Source organism: Macrosteles quadrilineatus, unplaced genomic scaffold (genome assembly GCF_028750875.1).
Source record: "Macrosteles quadrilineatus isolate MER2022 unplaced genomic scaffold, UCM_ALF_1.0 Scaffold_2__2_contigs__length_208266976, whole genome shotgun sequence".
Classification (NCBI taxonomy): domain Eukaryota; kingdom Metazoa; phylum Arthropoda; class Insecta; order Hemiptera; family Cicadellidae; genus Macrosteles; species Macrosteles quadrilineatus.
The window spans coordinates 61,309,378-61,330,520 of NW_026542595.1; the positions used below are offsets into that span (position 1 = coordinate 61,309,378).

The following is a 21,143-nucleotide window of genomic DNA, read 5'->3' on the forward strand; positions in this document are numbered from 1 at the left end:
AGTTTAAGAGTAGATTCAAGAAGTCTGTTAAGTTTCCACTGTCATTTAAAACATGGTCGAGGTGCCGCATTAACCAGTTTACTTGACGCTTAAGATTAAGGACCTTGCAAACTGTAGCATACTTTCTGAATTTGATTTGCTACTTCCCTTTAACCAGAGCCTCTAATGTGAGAAAGGGAACCCAAAATGAATTCTAGAAAGAAAATACCCCCGCCGTTGCAAACCTGCAGACTAAGCTCTTATTATGTATTATGTATTTTGTTATCTATCGAAATTCTTATGAAACTAAATTTCACTAAGTATAAAAATATCCGAAGATCGAATAATCCTTTGGGGCGATTAAAACTACAATTAGTCAATATACATGTTTAATACAAAAGTAAAATATTATATACATGATAATATGCATGGTTAGGATTACAACCACATTAGATTCTATCGTAGAACGTGAATCATTTGAAATATTTTCAATAAACATCACAAATGTAATGAAAAGGTTTAGGTTTTTATACTGTATATGGGTAGTCACTTGTAGTCTCTAAGTAGTACAAGCCCGGCTTCCTGAAAAAATACAGTTGTTATTTATTCAAACAAGTTCTCAATCAATATTTTCAAATGTTCTTTTTTCATTAGGGAAAATCATTACTTCATTATAATAATTTACTTCAACTACCTTATATTACAAGTCGTAATATATTTTACTACTGTACCTATTATTCGCTCGCTTCGCTCATTGAGATTGGGTCTTAAACTGACAAGTGGTATCCATTTACACCGGTGCAAATAAATTTGTGTTCTAAAACTTCTCTTTTAATTAAAAGTATTTCTCCTTAGATTTTTATTGTAAATTAAAATTATATCCAACCTAATCTTCTAGTAAAGCCATTCGTATAACGCTATTTAAATAATATGCATTCTTCTTAATATTTTTCAACAAGGCAACCAACAGACGGTCCAAAAGACCATTGTTGTTAAGTTCTGAGCCAACTTTATTTAATTTTTATACAGCAGTTCGAATGTTTTCAGAATGATTTCTTCAGAATGAATTTTCTGATGTTTTTGTCATTCATGCAAATTATTTTGCAGTCGCCATCGCCTGCTTAGAACTCCTGTGCATTGTTGCCACGATGTTGCCTGGTCGAGCGAAATGTGACTCACGTAGTGTGTCTCTGATTAATACATCCATGAACGCGATAATATCGGAGAAATTATTCCGATATTGATTAAAGTTGGCTTAGAGGTGTAGGGTGGGAGAGGTATTTCATCCTATACTACAGATATTCGGTCAATTACACTTTTACCTTCCCCAAAGCAGCAAACCTAAGCACTCGTGAAATCAAATGTTTTTTTTAATGAGGGTTAAATATGTCTTGTTTATGAAAAAAACAACTTTAGTAAATAATCCAATCACACACAAATTGAAATTCGCTTACTTTGGATTTGCTGCTGCGGGGGTATTTTACCTTCCGACTGTCATAAAAATTTATAAACGAGCTAAAAATATATTTGGGCTTACCGTAATTATTTTCCTGTTTACATTCTATTGAGAAACATTTATGCAATATTCTATCAGGTATTCAATCGTGCTCACGAAAGTGCATAGTTAATAAAAAGTTACTGACGTGGTGGGGGCAGGGTCGCCCATGACGCCGACGTGACCGCTACAACGACCTCGCTGTACCTCGTCCAGAGAGGCGCAGGCTCGGGCGACGAACTGCGAGGTAACAGACACCGAGTAGTACCTGTACGACCTCCCGTGGCTGCAAGCCCCTGTCACAAAACACCAGGTATGAGATATAGCTGCTGTGAAATGTTATCAAACTTAAGTAGAACCTTCTCGACCGGATTCTTACCTAAGAGATCCCAATGGCAGCCGGGTTGTGAGGCGGTGCCACCATTCGGATAGAAGTCCAGGGAGCACAAAGGTTGCCAAAAGCCCAAGTATCCGCCACAGGTGTGGATGCAGTCGACCAGGTCGGCGTCCGTGGGGTCGAGGCGACTCTCAGGAGGTCTACTGGAGAACAGCGGCAATGCCGGGTCTAATCCTGGATTCAACACAGCCTAATTAATCAATACAATGTTTTCATTCTTGTGCGATATGTCTTAACGCATAGTTTTGTATATAATGATTTGTAAAATTATTACTGTGTGAAGGTATCGTATTTAGTTTTAAGTACAATTTGTCGAGTTCCTGCAATTATTTCACAAAACCTTAAACGGAAAAGTTAGACAATATGTACGATTTTATGTGTGTACAAACCAATTGAAGCTACAAGTGGACGAAGGGGCTAACTTTTGCAGACGATTAAATAACTTGGCCTGGAGGATATTTTACCATGCTAATGTAATTTCTACAACGGCTTATCAATGTCCGAACAAACAATTTCACTTTGACTTTTTAGCCGGTAACTTAATTTGGATTAAATTTATTATTTCAATTCAAAATAAAAAATTTAACAAACGTAAGACAACTTAATACCCTATTTTGGGTTTGGGAACCAAGTGGCTATTAGGCTTAAAAAAGTACTTCATAACATGCCAAAAAGGTGTGTAGAGTTTAGTTTTCCTAGTGTGTGCCGTTACAAAATTTACAGGGGTCTCCAGACATGGAAAGCTGTAAGTTAAATTTAACTTCTGAGAATTTCAATTGGCTGCCACTTTTACTGAATTGAGATAGAGACCTCTAGTTTGCGTTGTTGGTTTTCTTTTACCAGGACCTTCAAAATGATGGGTCACTCGATGGGTCTTTATAGTTGAAATATTTGAGTGTCCCTAAAAATCTTCCATTTTGGGGGTGTACACCAAGTGGCGGTTATGCCCAAAAAGTACTTCATAACATGCCATAAGGGTGTGCCGAGTTTAGTTTTTCTAGTATGAGCCGTTAAAAAAATAACAGGGGGTCTCCACTCTTTTTACTAACCCTGTATACCTAATCTACTAATCAAAATGTACAAATTCGGAATACCAAACAAATTCATCCTTATTCTTTCCAGAACATAGTCACTCTAGGCTTACAAATAGAGGGATTCCCCAAGGAAGTGTATTGAGCCCTACCTTATTTAACATATATATCTGAAATACGAAGATGGCGGAAGTTGCTTATTTATTTCAGATATATGTCGTATATGGCGATCTCCTTCTCTAAACCTGATTTGACATTAGCAGTAGGCTAGGGGATCTGCTTAATCAAAACTCCCCGTTGTGACTTGACAACATCGGCAGTACGATAGGGGGCCTGCCTTATCCAAAGTCTCCGTTGTTGTATAAAGTAGTTAGTAAAGTTTACTAACTTGTACATTTGTAAATAATTGTAAATATGGTTCCGACGTTTCCTGGCCTTCCCGTGGTGGAACTGGATATGCCATAAATTTTATGGCTAACCGACAGGAAAACAAACATTACTTGATCTATTTTCATAAATAAATACATGAATATCTACTATAATCTATTTATTTAATATGATACTTTACTATTATCAACGTATTCACTTATCAATCGACATACTAATCAATCTTATACAAAAGTTTACTAACTTGTACATTTATAAGTAATTGTAAATATGGTTCCGACGTTTCCTGCCTCCTCGTGGCGGAACTGGATATGCCATACAGTTTGTGGCTAACCGACAGGGAAACAAAAATAACTTATTTACTATAATCTATATACTTCATAATAATACTTTACTGTTAAACTTATCAATCTACTATAATATGTTCGTGAGATGGTTATTACTTCTATATCGATTTTCGCTATTACAACCCCAATTGTATTATCACTTCGTTTGACCAAAAACTCAGTTGTAAAAATACTTTACTATCATACTCTATTTCAGCAACTTTAAAATAGATTTTTTAAGGGTTTTTTAAGTTGGAGCTTGAAATTACCTTGCCAACCTCTTGTAATAATTCCTAAAATTGTTTTTATGTAACGTAATATTGACTGTTTCACTGACTGCATTGTACAAACTAAACTCTAATCTACTAATGACGACTAACAGCTAGGGGGCCTGGGGGCGGAGCCCCCAGCGAGCCAAAGGCGAGTTTAACATATATATCTGAAATACGAAGATGGCGGAAGTTGCTTATTTATTTCAGATATATGTATATATAGAGAGAATATGCTATATTATCCACTCCAGGTGCAATATCATTCTTTTTTTTACTGTTTGAGTGTTGAGTAGGCCTAACTTTTTCTTCTTCAAGGTTACTGAGTATCTCATATTGGTTGTGTGTAACTGGCCATGCGTTATTCTAAAATTTTTTTCTCTTTTAGACTGCCTAAATAATATTTTTTTATTTAGGGCAGGAAAGTCTTCTGTGTCTCTGGTGTTTATTCCAAATTTAGCCGCTTGTGAGTAGGATATTACTCGTATTAAATTGTGTTTATGTTGGTTATTTGATTTGTAGGTGGACCGTTTGCTTGCGGTGAAATAGTCCAGTCAGTTAATACTCATATCATTTTTAATATTAAGTTGTCGGATGTACTCGGGGCATTTTTTTTTAAGTACTGCTGTGTTTTGTTGCAGTGGACGCATTTAACGATACTGATACAATCAACATTGTGGCAATTTTCACAGCAATTTCTGCAAATACGAGTTTTAATGTAGGGGCATGTAGGCTACATGACCATAAGAAAACACCTGAAGCATTGCTTCACTGGAATGATGTATGGTTCCACCTCTATTACAAGATTTAATTTAACCTCTTTTGGTAGAAAATTTGAGTTAAATATAATTTTCATGAAGTATGTATCTTTAAAATCCTCATTTAGCTTTCTTTTGATTGTATCAGCAGTGACAAAAGGAAATCCGCTAACTGCATCAGCGGGGAACTCGTCCTCAGAGATATCTGGATCCATGTTAATTACTCCAACAGAGTGTATTTTTAGTCTAGGTATAACTACCTGACATCCTTTTAGAGTACTACAAAACAATAGATCATCGGCGGATTTGTAGTTTCGGCATGTAATAGTTACATTAAGACCAGATCTTACTGAGTTGATTTTGTTATTTGATTTGAGCAATTTTCCTATTGTGAAAGGGCTTATTTTGGTCTTATCCTCTTTCATAATGATGACCTCGAAGGGTCCTTTATTGTGCGGGCTATATCTAGTTTTTTCTGAATGAATCGTTTTTTGTATTTTGCGGTGATAATGAACATGCATCACTGTGGGGCCTTTTAAGTTCGTTTGGCACATTTTCAATTTCTGATAAAATGGAAGATAGTGCTAAGTCTGTTTCAAGTTTATTATCGTTTAAATTAAATTTAATTTAATTTATACCTGAATTTTTACCTGAATCCATCTGATTGCGTGTCATGGCTAGACCTGTAAAAGGTCCAGCCGTTATAATATATCTGTTACTATATTCACATGTTATGTACAAAGTCCAAACTGTCTTGCTATACCTGTAATCCTCGTTATCCTTCCAGACGTCACTTTATTGGCTGCGAACGCAGAGACGTGCGCGCCGAGACTGTGACCCAGCAGGTGAATGTTGGACACGTCAACGCCGGTCGTGGACACCAGGAAATCTATCATCAGAGCGATCTGTTGGCCGACAGGCTCTGTGTTACTTGCCGCCTCCAGGTACCACGGTCCAGCCGATAGATAGCTCCAGTCGACACCTATCACGTTCACGTCACTTCCGGCGTTCAGATAGGCTGTGAACCACCACATTGAACGGATTAAATATTTATTATCCAAAACTCAACAACGGTGTAAAATCATTTTTTCTCAAAAGAAAATCGATTTTTTTATCGTGAAAGAAATTCACATATTTTTTCTAAACATAATTGACGATAAGTATTGTAAAGTACTGGAGAAGGACGCAATTCTTGTGAACTTATTCGTTATAAATAAAATAGATGAACAGATTAAATATTTATAATCCAAAACTCAACAACGGTGTAAACTCATTTTTTCTCAAAAGAAAATCGATTTTTTTATCGTGAAAGAAATTCACATATTTTTTCTAAACATAATTGACGATAAGTATTGTAAAGTACTGGAGAAGGACGCAATTCTTGTGAACTTTTTCGTCATGAATCAAATAGATAATAATTTAATACAATTGTTGTATATTTTATTCTATGGTTATCAAATGTATACAAACATATACTTTTTTAGTTTTATCACAGGTTTCTAACATTATGTAAAATACATTTTAACGAATTTTTTACATTCCATGTTTAAATTTCGAAATAGCAAGTCGAAATTTAACGTTCGCTAATTACTTTTCGACTTTGTAAAGTGTTTGTGTAGCCTAGCAATAGTCCAAGGTGATTGATTACCTTCACGTATTACTTGGACAGCATCACTCTGGTAATTGCTCCAGAAACCGTGGACTACCACTTTGGTTGGTCGTTCAGGGTTAAAAGTGGAATACTTGAGCCGCGTAGTGTCGCCCCTGATCAGTTGGTACGCGCTATTATACTTCCTGAAATATGAATAAACACGGCTTTAGTACATATTATCGATAACCTTGTTATGAACGAATTCTCTAATGTATTTGTTGTATTGTATTGTTGTGTGTCCGCAGACCCACCTGGTGTATAGGAAGTAGTAGACGTGGTCTTGTACGTTCACTAATGGCCGTTGACTGTGTTGAGGCTTGGCCGTCAGCTGGATCTGCCGGAGTCTTCCGTAGTCGTCGACCATCCACATCGACGTCATGTTCTCGTGGTACTGGAGCAATCCATCTGACAAATCACAACATAAGCAGAGAAAATTAAAGGTCAATCCATTTTTAGTTTCTACTAAACATTTCTTGGAGGCTGCTGCGCAACTCGCTCAACCAAATTTCGACAGATATGGCTTTAAATTTTAATTTAGAAGTAAACTATTAATGTTTCCTTTTTAAAAACTAGTTTTTTACGCACACGTAGCTTCATATAACATTTAAAAACCTTTATATTAATAACCTCGACAATATCAATTATGAGTTGGAAAACTAAAAGTTTAGCTAGCCTATGAGACAAAGGACTGGCGATAATGTTTCGACGTAGAAACCTAGGTCTCCACAAGGTAAGGCCTTAAGGATTACAGGTATAGCAAGACAGTTTGGACTTTGTACATAACATGTGAATATAGTAACAGATATATTATAACGGCTAGACCTCCTGTAAGGTTTAACTAAACACAAGAATACTGGTTACAATACATTAAAACGGGGGTTTTTCAAGTTTCTTTTTTTTTCCTATTAAATAAATTCGATCCTAAGGTAAGCCTCAGATTTCACTAAACACAAGAATACTGGTTACAATACATTAAAGCGGAGTTTTTCAAGTTTCTTTTTTTGTAGCCGTAATCAAGTAACCTTCAAGTTTAGGCGCTTCTTTAATTAAGTATTTTAATAAATACATGAAGTAATTTGTAGGAAATGTTATTCTCTTTCAGAATATCACCTTCCACTTTGGTAGATTTTCCCACCATTTAAATGTTGTTAAAAGCACAGCAACCTCCGAATTTATAGTGGTGAGAAAATACTGAGTTAGATATAAATTTGTTAAACTTTTTAAATCTACAGTTCTACTTGACCGACTTATTTAATTAATAGGTCAATTGAAGGCTTCATACACGTATATTTGTAAATAATAAGTTTGATTTTTTTACTTCTAGAACCCGTTGTATTATACCACACCGGATTCTGTTGCTAGTCATTTATTTTACTAACAATACAATCACTAATACAACCACAACATGAGCCGTATCGCCTTAATCTAACACTTGATAGTATACTTGATTGCACTCATCATACGATAAAGAATAATAAAGCTGATTAAAATATATATAGCATGGTCTTTGTAACGCAAAAAAATTTTTTCAACAAAAATGGTTCAACCCTCAACGCTGTAAAATGTACGGTTCAAAAGTCATTGAAATGTTTGTGATTTTCTCCTTACTCACCACTCGTTACTTCACTTTCTCATTACTCCCACCGCTTACCCATTGTAAGTTTTGTTGACAAGTTAATGGGACAAGTATGCGTCACTTTGCTGATAAAGTTTGTTTGTTTTTTAACGACTTTTGTAGTTAAATTTAGAATTATATCGCAAAAATTCTTTTTAGAAACAAATTTAGTATAATTATTTATATTTATCTGGTTTTGTTGTGTATTATCTTTATGTATGTTAGACTAAGGTAGGTTGTCGTGTATACGAGTCAATAACTATATAACGTTTGTATCCCCTTACCTTTGTGAGGAAGGGGGGACCCTTGACAGTAACCCGTGAGAAGGAAGCTCAAAACGATCACCGACTTGGCCATTGTCACCGCCACTCTTGTCACACTGTGCAACTAACCGTGGCTCAGCAGTTTTATACCTTTTGCTACACTCGAGTCAATCGCATTATTTCATTTACAACATTCTTAGACTCTTGAGTATGGATTAAGTGTCACACTTCTCAAGGTTATCTTTGGAGCAATTATTTTTTAATCAATTAATAACTTTATGATTTATTTACAACTTTGGCTAATATGATTGCCAAATTGTAAGATTTAATTTGCATAGCCGCAGAAGTATATCCTGGCATTAAGCCTAGTGATAGCTACGATATCTGGCTTTACACGGTCAATACTTACACTATTGGCTTTAACCTATCTGTTAATTGTTAGATAACAAAAGTAAACACGACAGAGCTTTTTATCGTTGTTTTATGTAATGTGTACGATAAACTTTCACGCGATTTGTAAAAAATAAAAGTTATCGAGTCAGCCTGTGCTTAACATATTACCACACAATATGTTGGCAATTACTTCAGTCCTTAGAACCCACTTTTGCAAAATATTAGTAACTGCGTCTAGGTTACTCTTTTTCATAAAGTATTAATGTAGCTATTTCAAACAACTGTCTACCCTTTCTGTTTTACTTTTAACAAACTATATATTGTTATAAAAATGTAAATTTCAGCATTTCAAAAAAATTGAGTTCATAACAGTCTTAGTTTTGCTTGGATTTTTGGCGTAGAAAAAAAGTGGACCAATGACAGACTTTTTGAACTACAATGTTAACAACTAAATATAATTTAAAAGCAGATGTTTACTTTTACCAGCTGTTTTGTAGGTTTGAATAATTACAACATTCTGTATTAGTCATGATTTTCAAATAGCGCCACAATGTTTCCACAGAGTGCAGCACAGAAAACTATTTAACTGTTTAAAAGTCCAAATATTTTAAACCCCAATCGCAGCACACCTGTGCATTTAACAAAGTTTAAATTCTTCCATGTTAAATATGTAAATCATAACAACCTTGATCAATTTTTCGCTAACCCACCACATAATACTAATGCGAAACTTAAATCCACCTAAGCTGTGCAACGTTACCAGACTGACGATTTAAAAAATTACACCAAAAAAGTTATCAGTGGTAAGTTTAAAGGAGAAATATTCTTGAAAAATTGCCTGTTGAAAATAAATTTATTATATACTAAATTATATTGCCACCTATTTCGATGGTATCCAGCTTATGGGAACCTATTCAAACTCCAACATAGAGATAAATCGAAGATTTAATCCAAAACCCTAAGACAAATTTTACCCGGACCTTGGTATGTCTCAAATGTTATACGAGTATATAAAGAATCAAAATTACTTTTCATCAGGAAATAAATAATAATACCTCCGCCGCAGAAAACCTGCAGACTAAGTGAATTTCATTTTGCCTGATTTAATATTTTTCTAAATATTTAAATAACAGTACTAGGGGACCGAGCATTGCCGTGGTGTTCAATTTGTTTAAGACGTAAACAAAATAAAGAAAGGCCCACATAATTACTGTATATAAAATTTTAATGTTATTAAAAAACAAGGTCTAAAATAATGTGTCGTGATAAAACAAATTATATAATAACATTTTATTATACTCAAGTTTAGTGTTGGTGCTATTTGTACAACATCTTGTGCACAACCTTGTTATTTTATTGAAACCAACATTTTAGGCCTATAAACACGCACTACTGACACAGCGAAAAATAGTGAAATGACAAATTTTCATTTAAAATAGTACGGTAGGTCTATTTTCATTTTTTTAAAGCTGAGCCATTGTAAAAGACTTGATGTTATAATAGTCAATCTCATGTTTTCTAATTTACTGGTCTATATTTGACATCGGGTTCTTAGGACACATGTTTTATCATTAAATTGCATGGTAACCTTAGCCAAAAACAGTCAAAACAACTATCAGCCTTTAAAGGACATCTACCTCGTAGCGCAAACACAAAATCATAACTAATAATTTGTAAACACTTATCTTAAAATATTTACTAAATCAAATAAACGAAAAAAAACTGTTTACATCTAATAAACCTCTGCTTATTACGCAAATTAAAACCTCTAATGCATTTACTTATCTGTCAAATATAAAATATTAGATTATTCCCTGTATGGAAAATTCGATAAAAACAAACAAACAAAACAAATAAACAAATTTTGAATAGCATGGTAACCTTAGTTAACATGCTAACATAAATAATTAATAATGAGAACGATATGTCAGTCTTGTAAAGGAAACTATGTCTAGCTATATCGCATAGTCATATAACCAGTCGGTAGCACTAAACAAATAATAAATTGCGCACTTTTGATGATTCAAGCCGTGTGCTTCTTTCAGAAATAACTTCCCCAGCCTTGTAAAATATGCGTTCACAAAGAAACGAGGTAGCGACCATATTGCACTTGTTCATAACAATTCTTGAAAAATTGCGTAGAAGTGACAATTTTGGCACCACCATTACATTGGGTTCTCTTCCTGTCCAATGTCCAATGGTTCATCAAGAAAGCGCTGCAGCTCAACAATGGCACTTGAAGTTGAAGTTCCTTCATGTTGAATCTTCTTAATCATCTCGTCAAAAAAGGCAATCTCAGATAGTAATGCATCCTTATCAGGGTCGTATCTATAAATAAAGTATAATTATTCAAACCATATCAAAGCACTAGCAATAAAGTGATATAGAAATCTTACAAATGCTCAATACAATAAACAATTTTTGAGATTAGGAAACTATTACGATCTAAACTTATTTTGCAGTCAAACATTTGTTTTTATTTATTTTTTACTTTTGTTTTTCTTGTTGTTGATATGTTGGCTATAAATTTAGGTTTTCGTATCACAGACCATTTCATATACTAAAATACAATGAGAGGGATTAATTTTAAATCTCTGTCTTGACTTTGTTTGACAATTTTTACTTGTTAAGCATAATATTGATGATAAACAAATGTTTTTAAGGTAGTTAATTGACTTACAGTTAAATGGTCTTAAAGAATCATTCAGTTTCTCAAGATTTGTTTTCCTCAACTCTTTGTTTGCTGTGCTCAGCAATAGCCAAGTTGTTTATATGTTCTTTTCCGCCTCTTGCTGAATCATCAGACGTGAATGGGTACAGTTTAAATCGAGGATCCAACAAGAAATACGTGACAATCATATTGTATGATTCAATATTTGGAAATCGTTGCAATACTCCTGTCTAAAAACAGAACAAATTATTTAAATGCTAGTATATTTTAATAGAGCATCTTTTCTATGGTTGATAACATTGACTTAACTTTTATTTAGCTATAGAAAAAAAATACATAATACCCCTGCTGCAGCAAACCTGCAGGTTTAGTGTTTTTAAGCTCTACAAAATGGTTTGGAAAGAAATTGCCAAATTTTATGTTTTTTTTTGTCAAAAGTTGGAAAACCCTATTTTTACCCTATTAAACTCCCGTAAACACCCACTTGCAAAATGCAGAGTTAAGAGACCTGATGCTAATCAAATGTTAAATACAGTACTAGGTAAATTAATTTTTCTTATTTGGCGAAATATACCAAATTGTCCAGGCTTTTTTATTTTTCATTGTAATATGTATATGCAAATCCAAATTCAAATAGTAAATATTTAATTTCAAACAAATCAGTAAACGTTTATACCTGCTTTTCCTTTAGTTGCACAAATAAATGTTTACATTAATTAAATTATCCAGCTGATAATAATGTAAACAAATATATTCTTCATAAGGATAACATGGGAACGTTAAAAAGCCACTGGAGCAGAGGCCAAGGACTTTTAGAAAAATTTAAGACCAGTTTGTAAATCTACGTGACACGTTCTTTCCAATGAGACATGAATGGTCAAAGTTGGTAAAGAAATGACGGAGGAGTTCAAAGGAAAAATTTAGTGTTAGCGTATTACTGTAATTATATAGATACATAGGTACAGAGTAATACATATTAACATTCTGTTTTGTGGTAAACCCCTTTAACACGTGATGATAACATCGAAAAGTATTTACCTGCAATTGTTGTAAAAATTCAACAGATGTAGGATGTAATGCCTTCATAAAAGCTGTTAAGACAAACATCTGTCAGTCCTGTGGTCAAAAGAATTTTCTGGCCTCCACTAACATAGCTTTCCCCACTTAATTTCCTGGTGACCTGTTCAAATGGTTTCAGGACCTTTGTTTTCTTTTTTTTCTACGTCAGTGGCATTTTACGAGAGAGTCACGAGCGAATAAATGTTTAGAGGATGTGCCGGGGATTGAACCCGTCCCTCCCGCACCGAAGTCCGAGACGCCAACCACCAGGCTAGCAACACAACATTAAAAAGCTCTAAGTAAGTTTTCCACATATCAAAGGATAGTGGACCAAACTCTTTGTTGATGTTGCCAGGTTGGCTCTTATGGACTCCTGAAGCTCCACCAATCGTTCTAACATTAGAACCTGGAGTTTCACCTAGTAACAACATCCAAGATAAACTTTTTGAGGCTATTGATACCATCATCTTTCTGGTATTTGAACAGCTTTTCAGTGTCCTAATTACTTCAGTTTAAGTGTTATACTATAGTACAGGCCCGCAGAGAGAAATCTCGGGCCCCTGGGCAATCGTTGTCGCGGGCCCACTCCACTCCCCCATCCCCCAAACGCAACGGCGCCGGCGCGGCGGTTGATGGTCTTAAACTTATTAATAGCACTTATCACACAATCTCAGAGTTTAAATACATTTTTAAGGCCATAAAGGACTTTTCTTTTTTTTCGAAAGAGATCTGTTATTTAAAGATCTCTAGCTTTTTAAATAAGAAGCTAGTTAGAGATATCTATATTTTCATACTTAAATACTGTTTATTGCTGTTAACACGTTCACTGTGGGTTACCGGACGCCCGGTAGTTCAAGCCCAAGCCAATGCCAAGCTTAGTCGAAGAAACCCACTAAGAGTTACTAGGTTATAATTTGATGGTAAAAAAAATAAATATCTGAATACAAAGGTTCAATGCATGATTAAGGCACAATTTAAAAATTAAAACTAGTTACTAGTTTATTAATAGTTGGTCTCGAGTAAACAATTACATATATTTCCTTTAATGCATACATTAAGCAATTTTAGGTGAAAAAGGTTACACGTTCAATAATCTGTATATGGATAAACAATTATTACTCATTCTCTACATAAAGTACAGTAAGGAGAATTGCATAACTTTATGAGTTACCTACTAAATTGCCTACTAAAATGAGTTAGCAGTTTGCGTAACTTTCATTTTCCTAAAAGTTTATTTTTCTCGCTTTCTTGTTTGCAAACTCTACAATAATTTCACTAAAGTCAATTTGCCGTGCTAGATCACTTTCCATAGCAAGTGTTGTAAGGCCACACAGTCTTTCTTGTCCCATTGTAGAACGATTAAAGTTTTTGATCCGTTTCAAACTACTGAAAACTCTTTCGGCCCCAGCAACTGTCACAGGTAATGTCAAAAAAATTCTTAACGCCACACAAACATTGGGGAAAAGACAATCAAGCTTCATTTCCTTTAATTTGTTTAGAAGGTCAAATGGCTTCAGTGCCGTGCTTCCTAAATTTGTTCGATGGATTGTTTTCAGATGGATTATTTCTTCTTTAATATCCTTTGATATATCTTCTGGAAAAGTAACTGAAAGTCGGTTGGAATCCTCAACTATTGGCTCTTCTGTAGATGAGAGGTATTGCCACAATATTTTAAAAAATATCATTTAGCTCTCTTGCGGTTTTAAATCTATGGGTCAATCCAGCTATCACTGCGTCAATAATTGTATAAAAAACATTAATTCTAAAATCTCTTTCTTGCTTGGTTTCGTCCTCGTTTCCATCTTCAGTGTTTTCTTCTTCACATTCTTCATCAAAGAAAATTTTCCTTTTTTTACGTCTTTGTTCATTCAGTGTCGTTTCTGCGTTTTTGTCTATAGCAGACATAGCTTGAGTAACAAGTTTAGTCTCCGTCAAAAAATTTTTCTCTTAAATCCTTCAACTCTTGTAATAGGCTTTCAATGTTAGAAATCTCTACATCAAGGGTTGCATCTCTTTTCTGCAGTATTTTGTTAAAGTGATCGATTGGCAATAATATTTTGTACCAAACGGAACACATTAAAGTACAATTGAAAGATTGGAGGTATTTCTCAATTCCGTTAAGTTCTGATTTTGCGTCAGCGCTCAGATTTAGCTCTGTGCATCTGGAAACAGCTCGTTTGACTCCAGGAAGATTTTGGTCTAGTGGTTTCACTGCGTCAACCCTAGCTGACCACCGTGTTTCAGACAGGTTATGGAGAGAACAATTAATTTCTTCTTCCAGAATTTTCCACCTGGTAGGAGATTTCGAAAAAAAATTGTACAAACGCTGCAGTATTCCAAAAAATGTCACTGCTTCTGTGCAGCATTCAGCAGCAATGGCACCACACAAATTAAGGCTGTTAGCGGCACAGTTTGAAAACAGAGCATATGGATTCTTTTGAAGTATCAGTGCCTGTACTCCTTTGTAAATGCCAGCCATGTTTGCGCCATTGTCAAAACCTTGACCTCGACAATCGTTTAAGGGAATCCCATGGTTGGCTAGTTCCTTTAATATCGCATCTGCAATGTCTTGGCCTGTTTTTTCACACAAACTGACATAACTAAGAAATCTTTCTGAAATTTTGAAACCGTCTTCATTTTCAAAAATGTATCTTAACACAAATGTAATCTGCTCTTCGTGAGAAACATCAGGGGTTGCATCAACTAAAATTGAGTAGTATTTGGCTTTTTCCCTTTCAGCCAAAATAACATTTACTACTTTATTGGCACATGTTTCTATAAACTCATTTTGGATTTGCCATGATAGATAATGTGCTTGAATTCTTTTTCCATCTTTTTGACACTCCCTCACTTTTGTTACGTGTTCATGCAGAACCGGGTCATACACGGAAAGTAGTTCAATGATCCCTAAAATGTTTCCATTTTGCGGGTCACCGATTTTTGACGATGATCCTCTCAAGGGCAAACCTCGTTCAGCCAAAAACAAAATAACTGCTAAAATACGTTCTAACAGTTTATTCCAATATTTTGTTCTTTCTTTCAATACTTTGTCTAATTGAGAACCAATGTCTGAACCTTCTTTTAGTCGCCTCTCTAGTTTTCTCCACTCTAAATAGCAAGTTTTATGGTGTTCACTCACTTCATGATTAGGTAGCTTGTCATATAACTTTCTCCAAGTATATTCTTTTTTCCAACCTTCGTTGCTCATTAGTACTGAGCGATTTTTTTCAGAACTGTCATTGCTACTACGACCAAATAAACGGCATGGAAAACAGAAAAGTGATTCATTACTTTTATTCCATGTCAACCAATCCCTAGGCCGGGTTTCTCCATTCTTAGATTTGGAATATAGAACAACCTTCGGGAAGGGTCGTTTACCATCACTTGGTAAACATTCAGGAATTAAATTAGGCCCTTTACGGACATAACTTTCAAGTTGATCTGAAGTTGGACATCCTGGCAGTTGTAGTAGGTCATATTGATCAGATAATAAGTCTGTGACTAAATTAGGCCTAATTAAAGTAGGCCTACTTTCGGGTGGAATATCCTCAAACGAAAACAGCTCACTCTCACTCTCACAAGTCTCAAATTGAAGCAATGGTTCTTTAGTACTAGTTTCTGCTTTATCCTTACATAGAGTAATCTCGGCATTCTGTGACTTTAATAATGGGGTTTCAAGCTGAATAGGCTTAGGCCTACTTGAGGATGGCTGTTCGTTTTCAACTTGAAATGAAGAGATTTGATTGTCATCTTTATCATTCTTACAACAGATTTCTGTACTTCTTGATGCACTTTCCAATGATACGTCTTCATTACTAGAATCTTCTTTTTTTAAACCAACTTCAAATAACGTCCTCAATCCCTTTTTACTAGCCTCAAGTCGCTTTTCTCGTTCTTTTCTTTTAAGGGCCCCCGATTTATGTTTATAAGGGTCCATAGTTGTAGTTACAAAACTCTCAGAAACGCACAGTTTTTCAATTAATAAACTAGGCCTATACACAGAACGATCGTCATTTCACAACAAAACAAGCTTAGAAAAACCAACGCCGGCAACGCCACTTCTCACACGGTAAACAGCAGAACAGAACATTAACCTCACTCACTGCACAATCAAAACAACGAACTGACACTAAAACAGTGTTTCCACTTCGCTTCGACAGTTCCTCCCTCGCCGAAGCCCGAAATTTCCCTTTTTTCCCTCAGGCTGAAACTGAAATTGCCCGTGGCGGGTATACAATCCTACGAATCGTAGCGAGCGTCATCCGCATAGAATTTAAATAAACACCGTGTTTGTTTAAATTCTATGGTCACTGGTCACCCGTCGTGCGTCGCGGTCGGTAATAATATCACATTAGACATTAGTGCCAGTGCCCCACAGCTTACGCAATAAGCCTTAAACTTAAAACTTTTGTAACAATTATCATCAATAAATCTTCATCATAAATCATCAATAAGACGTTAAAAATGTTTTATTTTAAATACAACATGGATTGTGAAATTATTGAAAAAGTACGTTCAGCAATATTCTCTATTATATTATTACGTTATAACTACTTATACTACATACTACATTTTAGACCAGGCCCGGCCCGGGCAATGCCCCCGCTGGCCCCCCCTCTCGGCGGGCCTGCTATAGTATTAATTATTGACAACAGCTCTGCAAATGTGTTATAGTCCAAGGACTTTTGGACACTTAAATTGAGGGCGTGTGGGTAACACTTGAAGTGTGGCAGTTGTCACCGCTGTTTTAATGTTAAAAGCAACGATTTGCACCTTGTTCTTAGGCCCAAACTGATCAACTACGTCACTTATTTCATTCGCTAAGAGTTCTGCGGTATGGGATCCCTCAATCAGCCTACAATTCAAAAGGATTGACTGGAACTCAAAATTGTATCAATAAAATGGGCTGTGACAGCCAACAGCTGTCTTGGGTACAAGATGACCAACAGTCTGTCGTTAAGCACACATTGTCATTGTTGCTTATTTTATCCATAACAGCACGCTTGCATTCCTCGTAAGCTGTTGGGATGTAGCCGTTCAATATTGTTTTACTACAGTCTACTGACAAAGTGGGCTTCCTTGCACTGATTATAGTACAGAAAGTTTATAATTGCTGCATTTACTTACTTTTGCCGCACTCTTTTTTCGCACTCCAGTATTCCAACCAAACAACACAAAAACAGTGTGCTTTTATCACGCAAGTAATACGTGTTCTCTTGAAAATAAGTTGACACCACTTAAACATACTTCGACTACGATCAGCTGGTGCACCGTTTCCAATTTCGTTCAACGCTTGCATTTTATCTAACCTAAAAACCTGTTGTATAAAAAACGCACACTAGTTACACAAATAACTATTTCCTTTTCGCCAACTTGTATGCTGGGTTCAGTCTAAAAACAAAGTGCTTAAATTCTTTATCCTCTACAACACTAAATGGCTGGAAGTCTCTCCTTTACACTCGAAGGAGAGATTTGTCAATTTTCCCTTGTTCATCCGAATGAAATTAATGAAACTCCCTATTGACGTCTGTATTGAAGGGGAATTGTCTTCGTTGTTAAAATGATTTCTAACTATAAACATACACGAGATAGAGGACCTTCCTACCTTTTTATTGAAATTACTCCCAGGTCACTCAGTCTCTTATTCCCATATTGTTCCTTAAAGGGATTTTTGTACTTATCATTGCAGTAAACGACCTCTCTGCATATGCCACAGTTACTGGTAAGGTGAGAAAAATATTCGGGGCTGTAACAATTATTGTACATCTTGATAAAATAAACTCAAAGTCCAAGAACCTTTTTCAAAATCAAACACCGATTTAACATTTGAAGTTTTATCTTTAAGGCTTTCTCACAACGAAATGAGTTCCAAATAAATGATGGTCCAAAGTCTTTTGCATACCTTTCTTGAAGATAATCGGCTTTCTCTATTACTTCATATCCTGTCAGGGTTATCAGTGAATGTGGAAACAATACAGAAAATAACCTCACGACACCTTCAAGGGAAGAAAAAATCTTTTTACAAATCTGCCCATTAACTAAATCAAAGAGTTTGTAAAAAACATTAATTCCAAACATTTGATCTTCGTTTGAAAACCTGTAGTCTGCAGACAACTCGTCATAATGTTGGTTTACTAAAGACTTTCTCTTTGGCATGAACGCGGGATTCCATCTTTAAGCAAGATTTATAGCTTCTTGTTTAACTCCATTGTAATCTAGTCTCGTCTTCAACAGTGTATCTTTACTTCTTTGTAGGAGGTTTGTAGCTTTTTCAAGTTCTTTTTCTTTTCCTTGGAGAAACTTTGATACAATATTAAGCATAACGACGACCACGTCGTGGCGTCGGTCAGACTGTAGTCGATCTGTGAAGCGCGCACTGCAGCTGACGAGCTGACTGAGCTGAGTATACTGACTGGACTGTCTCACAGTGACAATATTGAACAGACAACGGCGAGGTCCCGAGCAGTCGACGAGTAAAATCAGTAGGTCTAAGTTTAATTAATAATTCTAACTTTAGCTTTGCTATTGACAATATTTTCTGTCAAAACTAAACTATTAAATAATGTTTTCATGTATTAAAATAATTGTAAATTTTAACAGCTCTTTGGGCCCTCTAAGGTTTGGGCCCCCCGCATTTTTAGGTTTCACGGTTGCAGATCCAGTCCTGTTTATGTACAGGCCGGTTCGGAAATACGATAGGTCTAAGTGTGTGGGGTGAAGAAGACACCGGTCAAACTGTGCAGTTCTTGCCTCAAGGCTTGGCCAGACGGAACGGGACGTAACGTGTATGGTAGGCTTAATAGCTTCTATTGTAACGTGGTAGGCTACTATAGCGAAGGCTTATCTATCGATAACGGAACCCGGCCTTGCCCTACGTCAGGGTAATACCAATTGCCTAGCCAAGGCCTGAGTTATTTTCTTATTTATTTGTTTTTACTAGCCTTTAGGCTTTTATTCAAACAGTTAATAGTTGATAAATGTGTAAATGTGACAACAACTAGAATCCAGCAATCATCGAGCTAAATGTTAAGCCTTAAACAAGTAACCCACCCAAGGGCGAAGGTCGTATCTAATAGGTACGTCTTGTTTTAAGAACCTGGTTATTTTGTATTTTTTTCACCACACAGCCTAAACAAAGCTCTTATATAATTGTAAGATCAAACTTTTTGCAAATGTTTATGGGAAATACACGGTCGATAGGCCTAATTGTGTGATACTAAAAAGGTCTAATATATTAATATTCTCATTAAAATCACAATATCTCATAAAGATGCTAGTGCACACGTAAAGTTAGATACAATGTAGATAAATATATTTTTTTTTTACAAGTGGATAGGCTAGTATTTTGGAAATAAATTTTGAAACAGAAACAAGTAAGTTATACAATAGTTCTAACAGTTCTATAATAGTCCTAGTAGAAACAGTGTGAACTTTCAACCACAGTTGAACTGATTTGAAGCTTAAATACTTTTCCACAATCAGTGACGTAGCTCCTCGAGTTCCACAAACAAGTTTAAATAAAGTTCCATTGCCTGATTCGAACGTAAAAGCGGAGTAGGCCCATAATGGTCTCCAAAGACTGACATTTTTTCCAAGGTGAGTCAATAGATGAACATTATATACCATGTTAATTTCCCCATAGAGGTCTTGACACCTAGTGACAAAGTTCATTAGTAACATGTTCCCATGATCTATTTCTTCATGTGTACTTTCATCCTTCAAAAAAATAAATATTGCTATAACGAAGAGAACGAAGTGGTTTAAGTATCTGGAAGGTAGTACACCCTGTAAGCAAGGTAAACTGCAATACAGTAGCCACCATGCAACGACGAATTTCGTTAGCTTTCCAATACGTCCCTTCTTTTATTGAACGTGAAAGACCTAGCTCTGTCAACTTGCTAGAGGGCTCCTGCATAACTACTTGCGATACGTGAGTGTGTTTTTCCTGCGATTTTAATACTCTGAATAGCCATTCTGGATATATACACGCCACTATTTTTGACGAGTTCAACAACCTAAAACAAAGTGGAAGTGTCTAAATCAAACTTAAAATGTTTACAAAACCTATCTCCTGATCATTTAACAACCTTTATAAGACAATAATTGAAACTAATTGATTGCAATAAATCCTTTACTGATTAGGATAAACGCTACTTGGAATTATGGAACACATTGATTCTCTCATCGCAGTTTATCCACAAACTTTGATATTCGACTTTATGGTATTCATGGACACATCGAAATTAAACTATCGGTTTATATGAATATTTGAATGGCTTACTAATTGACAAATGATAAATACATTATTGCCCACTTTAAAATATAAATATTCTTACCTTACCTAGTCCTATCATATTTATCCTTGCTAAACTTCTATAGGTACCATTGGAAAATTCTTTTGATCACAGACAAGAAATGCCAGGTAGAAATGATTTTATATGAATTTATGACATTATGAATTGACGCAGAAACGTAGTTTGCTGATCTGACGCCTTTAAAACACCCTCGGCTACTTAACTCTGTCGGTGAAAAAAATTGTTTTTGAAACCAAATAAATAACTAGGTGGCGTTCGCAGAGGCATCCACAAAATTGAGCGGAGTCATCAAGGGTTTATATTATATTGTTTTGGTCATACTGCAGTAATACCAGTCGTTTTTAATGCATGTGTTGCGGGTCTAAAGTAGCATTTTTACTCTTTATGAAGTAAAAATAGTTTTGATCCTCTATGGAGTAAAAATCAGCTGTTGTCAAATCAGTTGAAAATTACTATTATAAACGATTGCATGTATCGAAATATGTATCGATTCGTGATTCGTAATTATTTTAACCTACAGTCTACAGTCTCTTC

At 35.4% G+C, this 21,143-nt stretch overlaps 1 protein-coding gene across 1 annotated transcript; it reads right to left on the reverse strand.

The window, feature by feature from the left end:
• Positions 1 to 351: 351 nt before the first annotated feature.
• Positions 352 to 8,301, reverse strand: LOC128986834 (pancreatic triacylglycerol lipase-like). The gene is made up of 7 exons (XM_054407389.1): positions 8,193 to 8,301; positions 6,545 to 6,698; positions 6,291 to 6,436; positions 5,406 to 5,660; positions 1,854 to 2,045; positions 1,623 to 1,770; positions 352 to 561 (listed from the first exon to the last, which is right to left on the reverse strand). Exons 1-7 carry the CDS (start codon positions 8,263 to 8,265, stop codon positions 507 to 509), a joined length of 1,023 nt encoding a protein of 340 aa, XP_054263364.1. The 5' UTR covers positions 8,266 to 8,301; the 3' UTR covers positions 352 to 506.
• Positions 8,302 to 21,143: the final 12,842 nt, after the last annotated feature.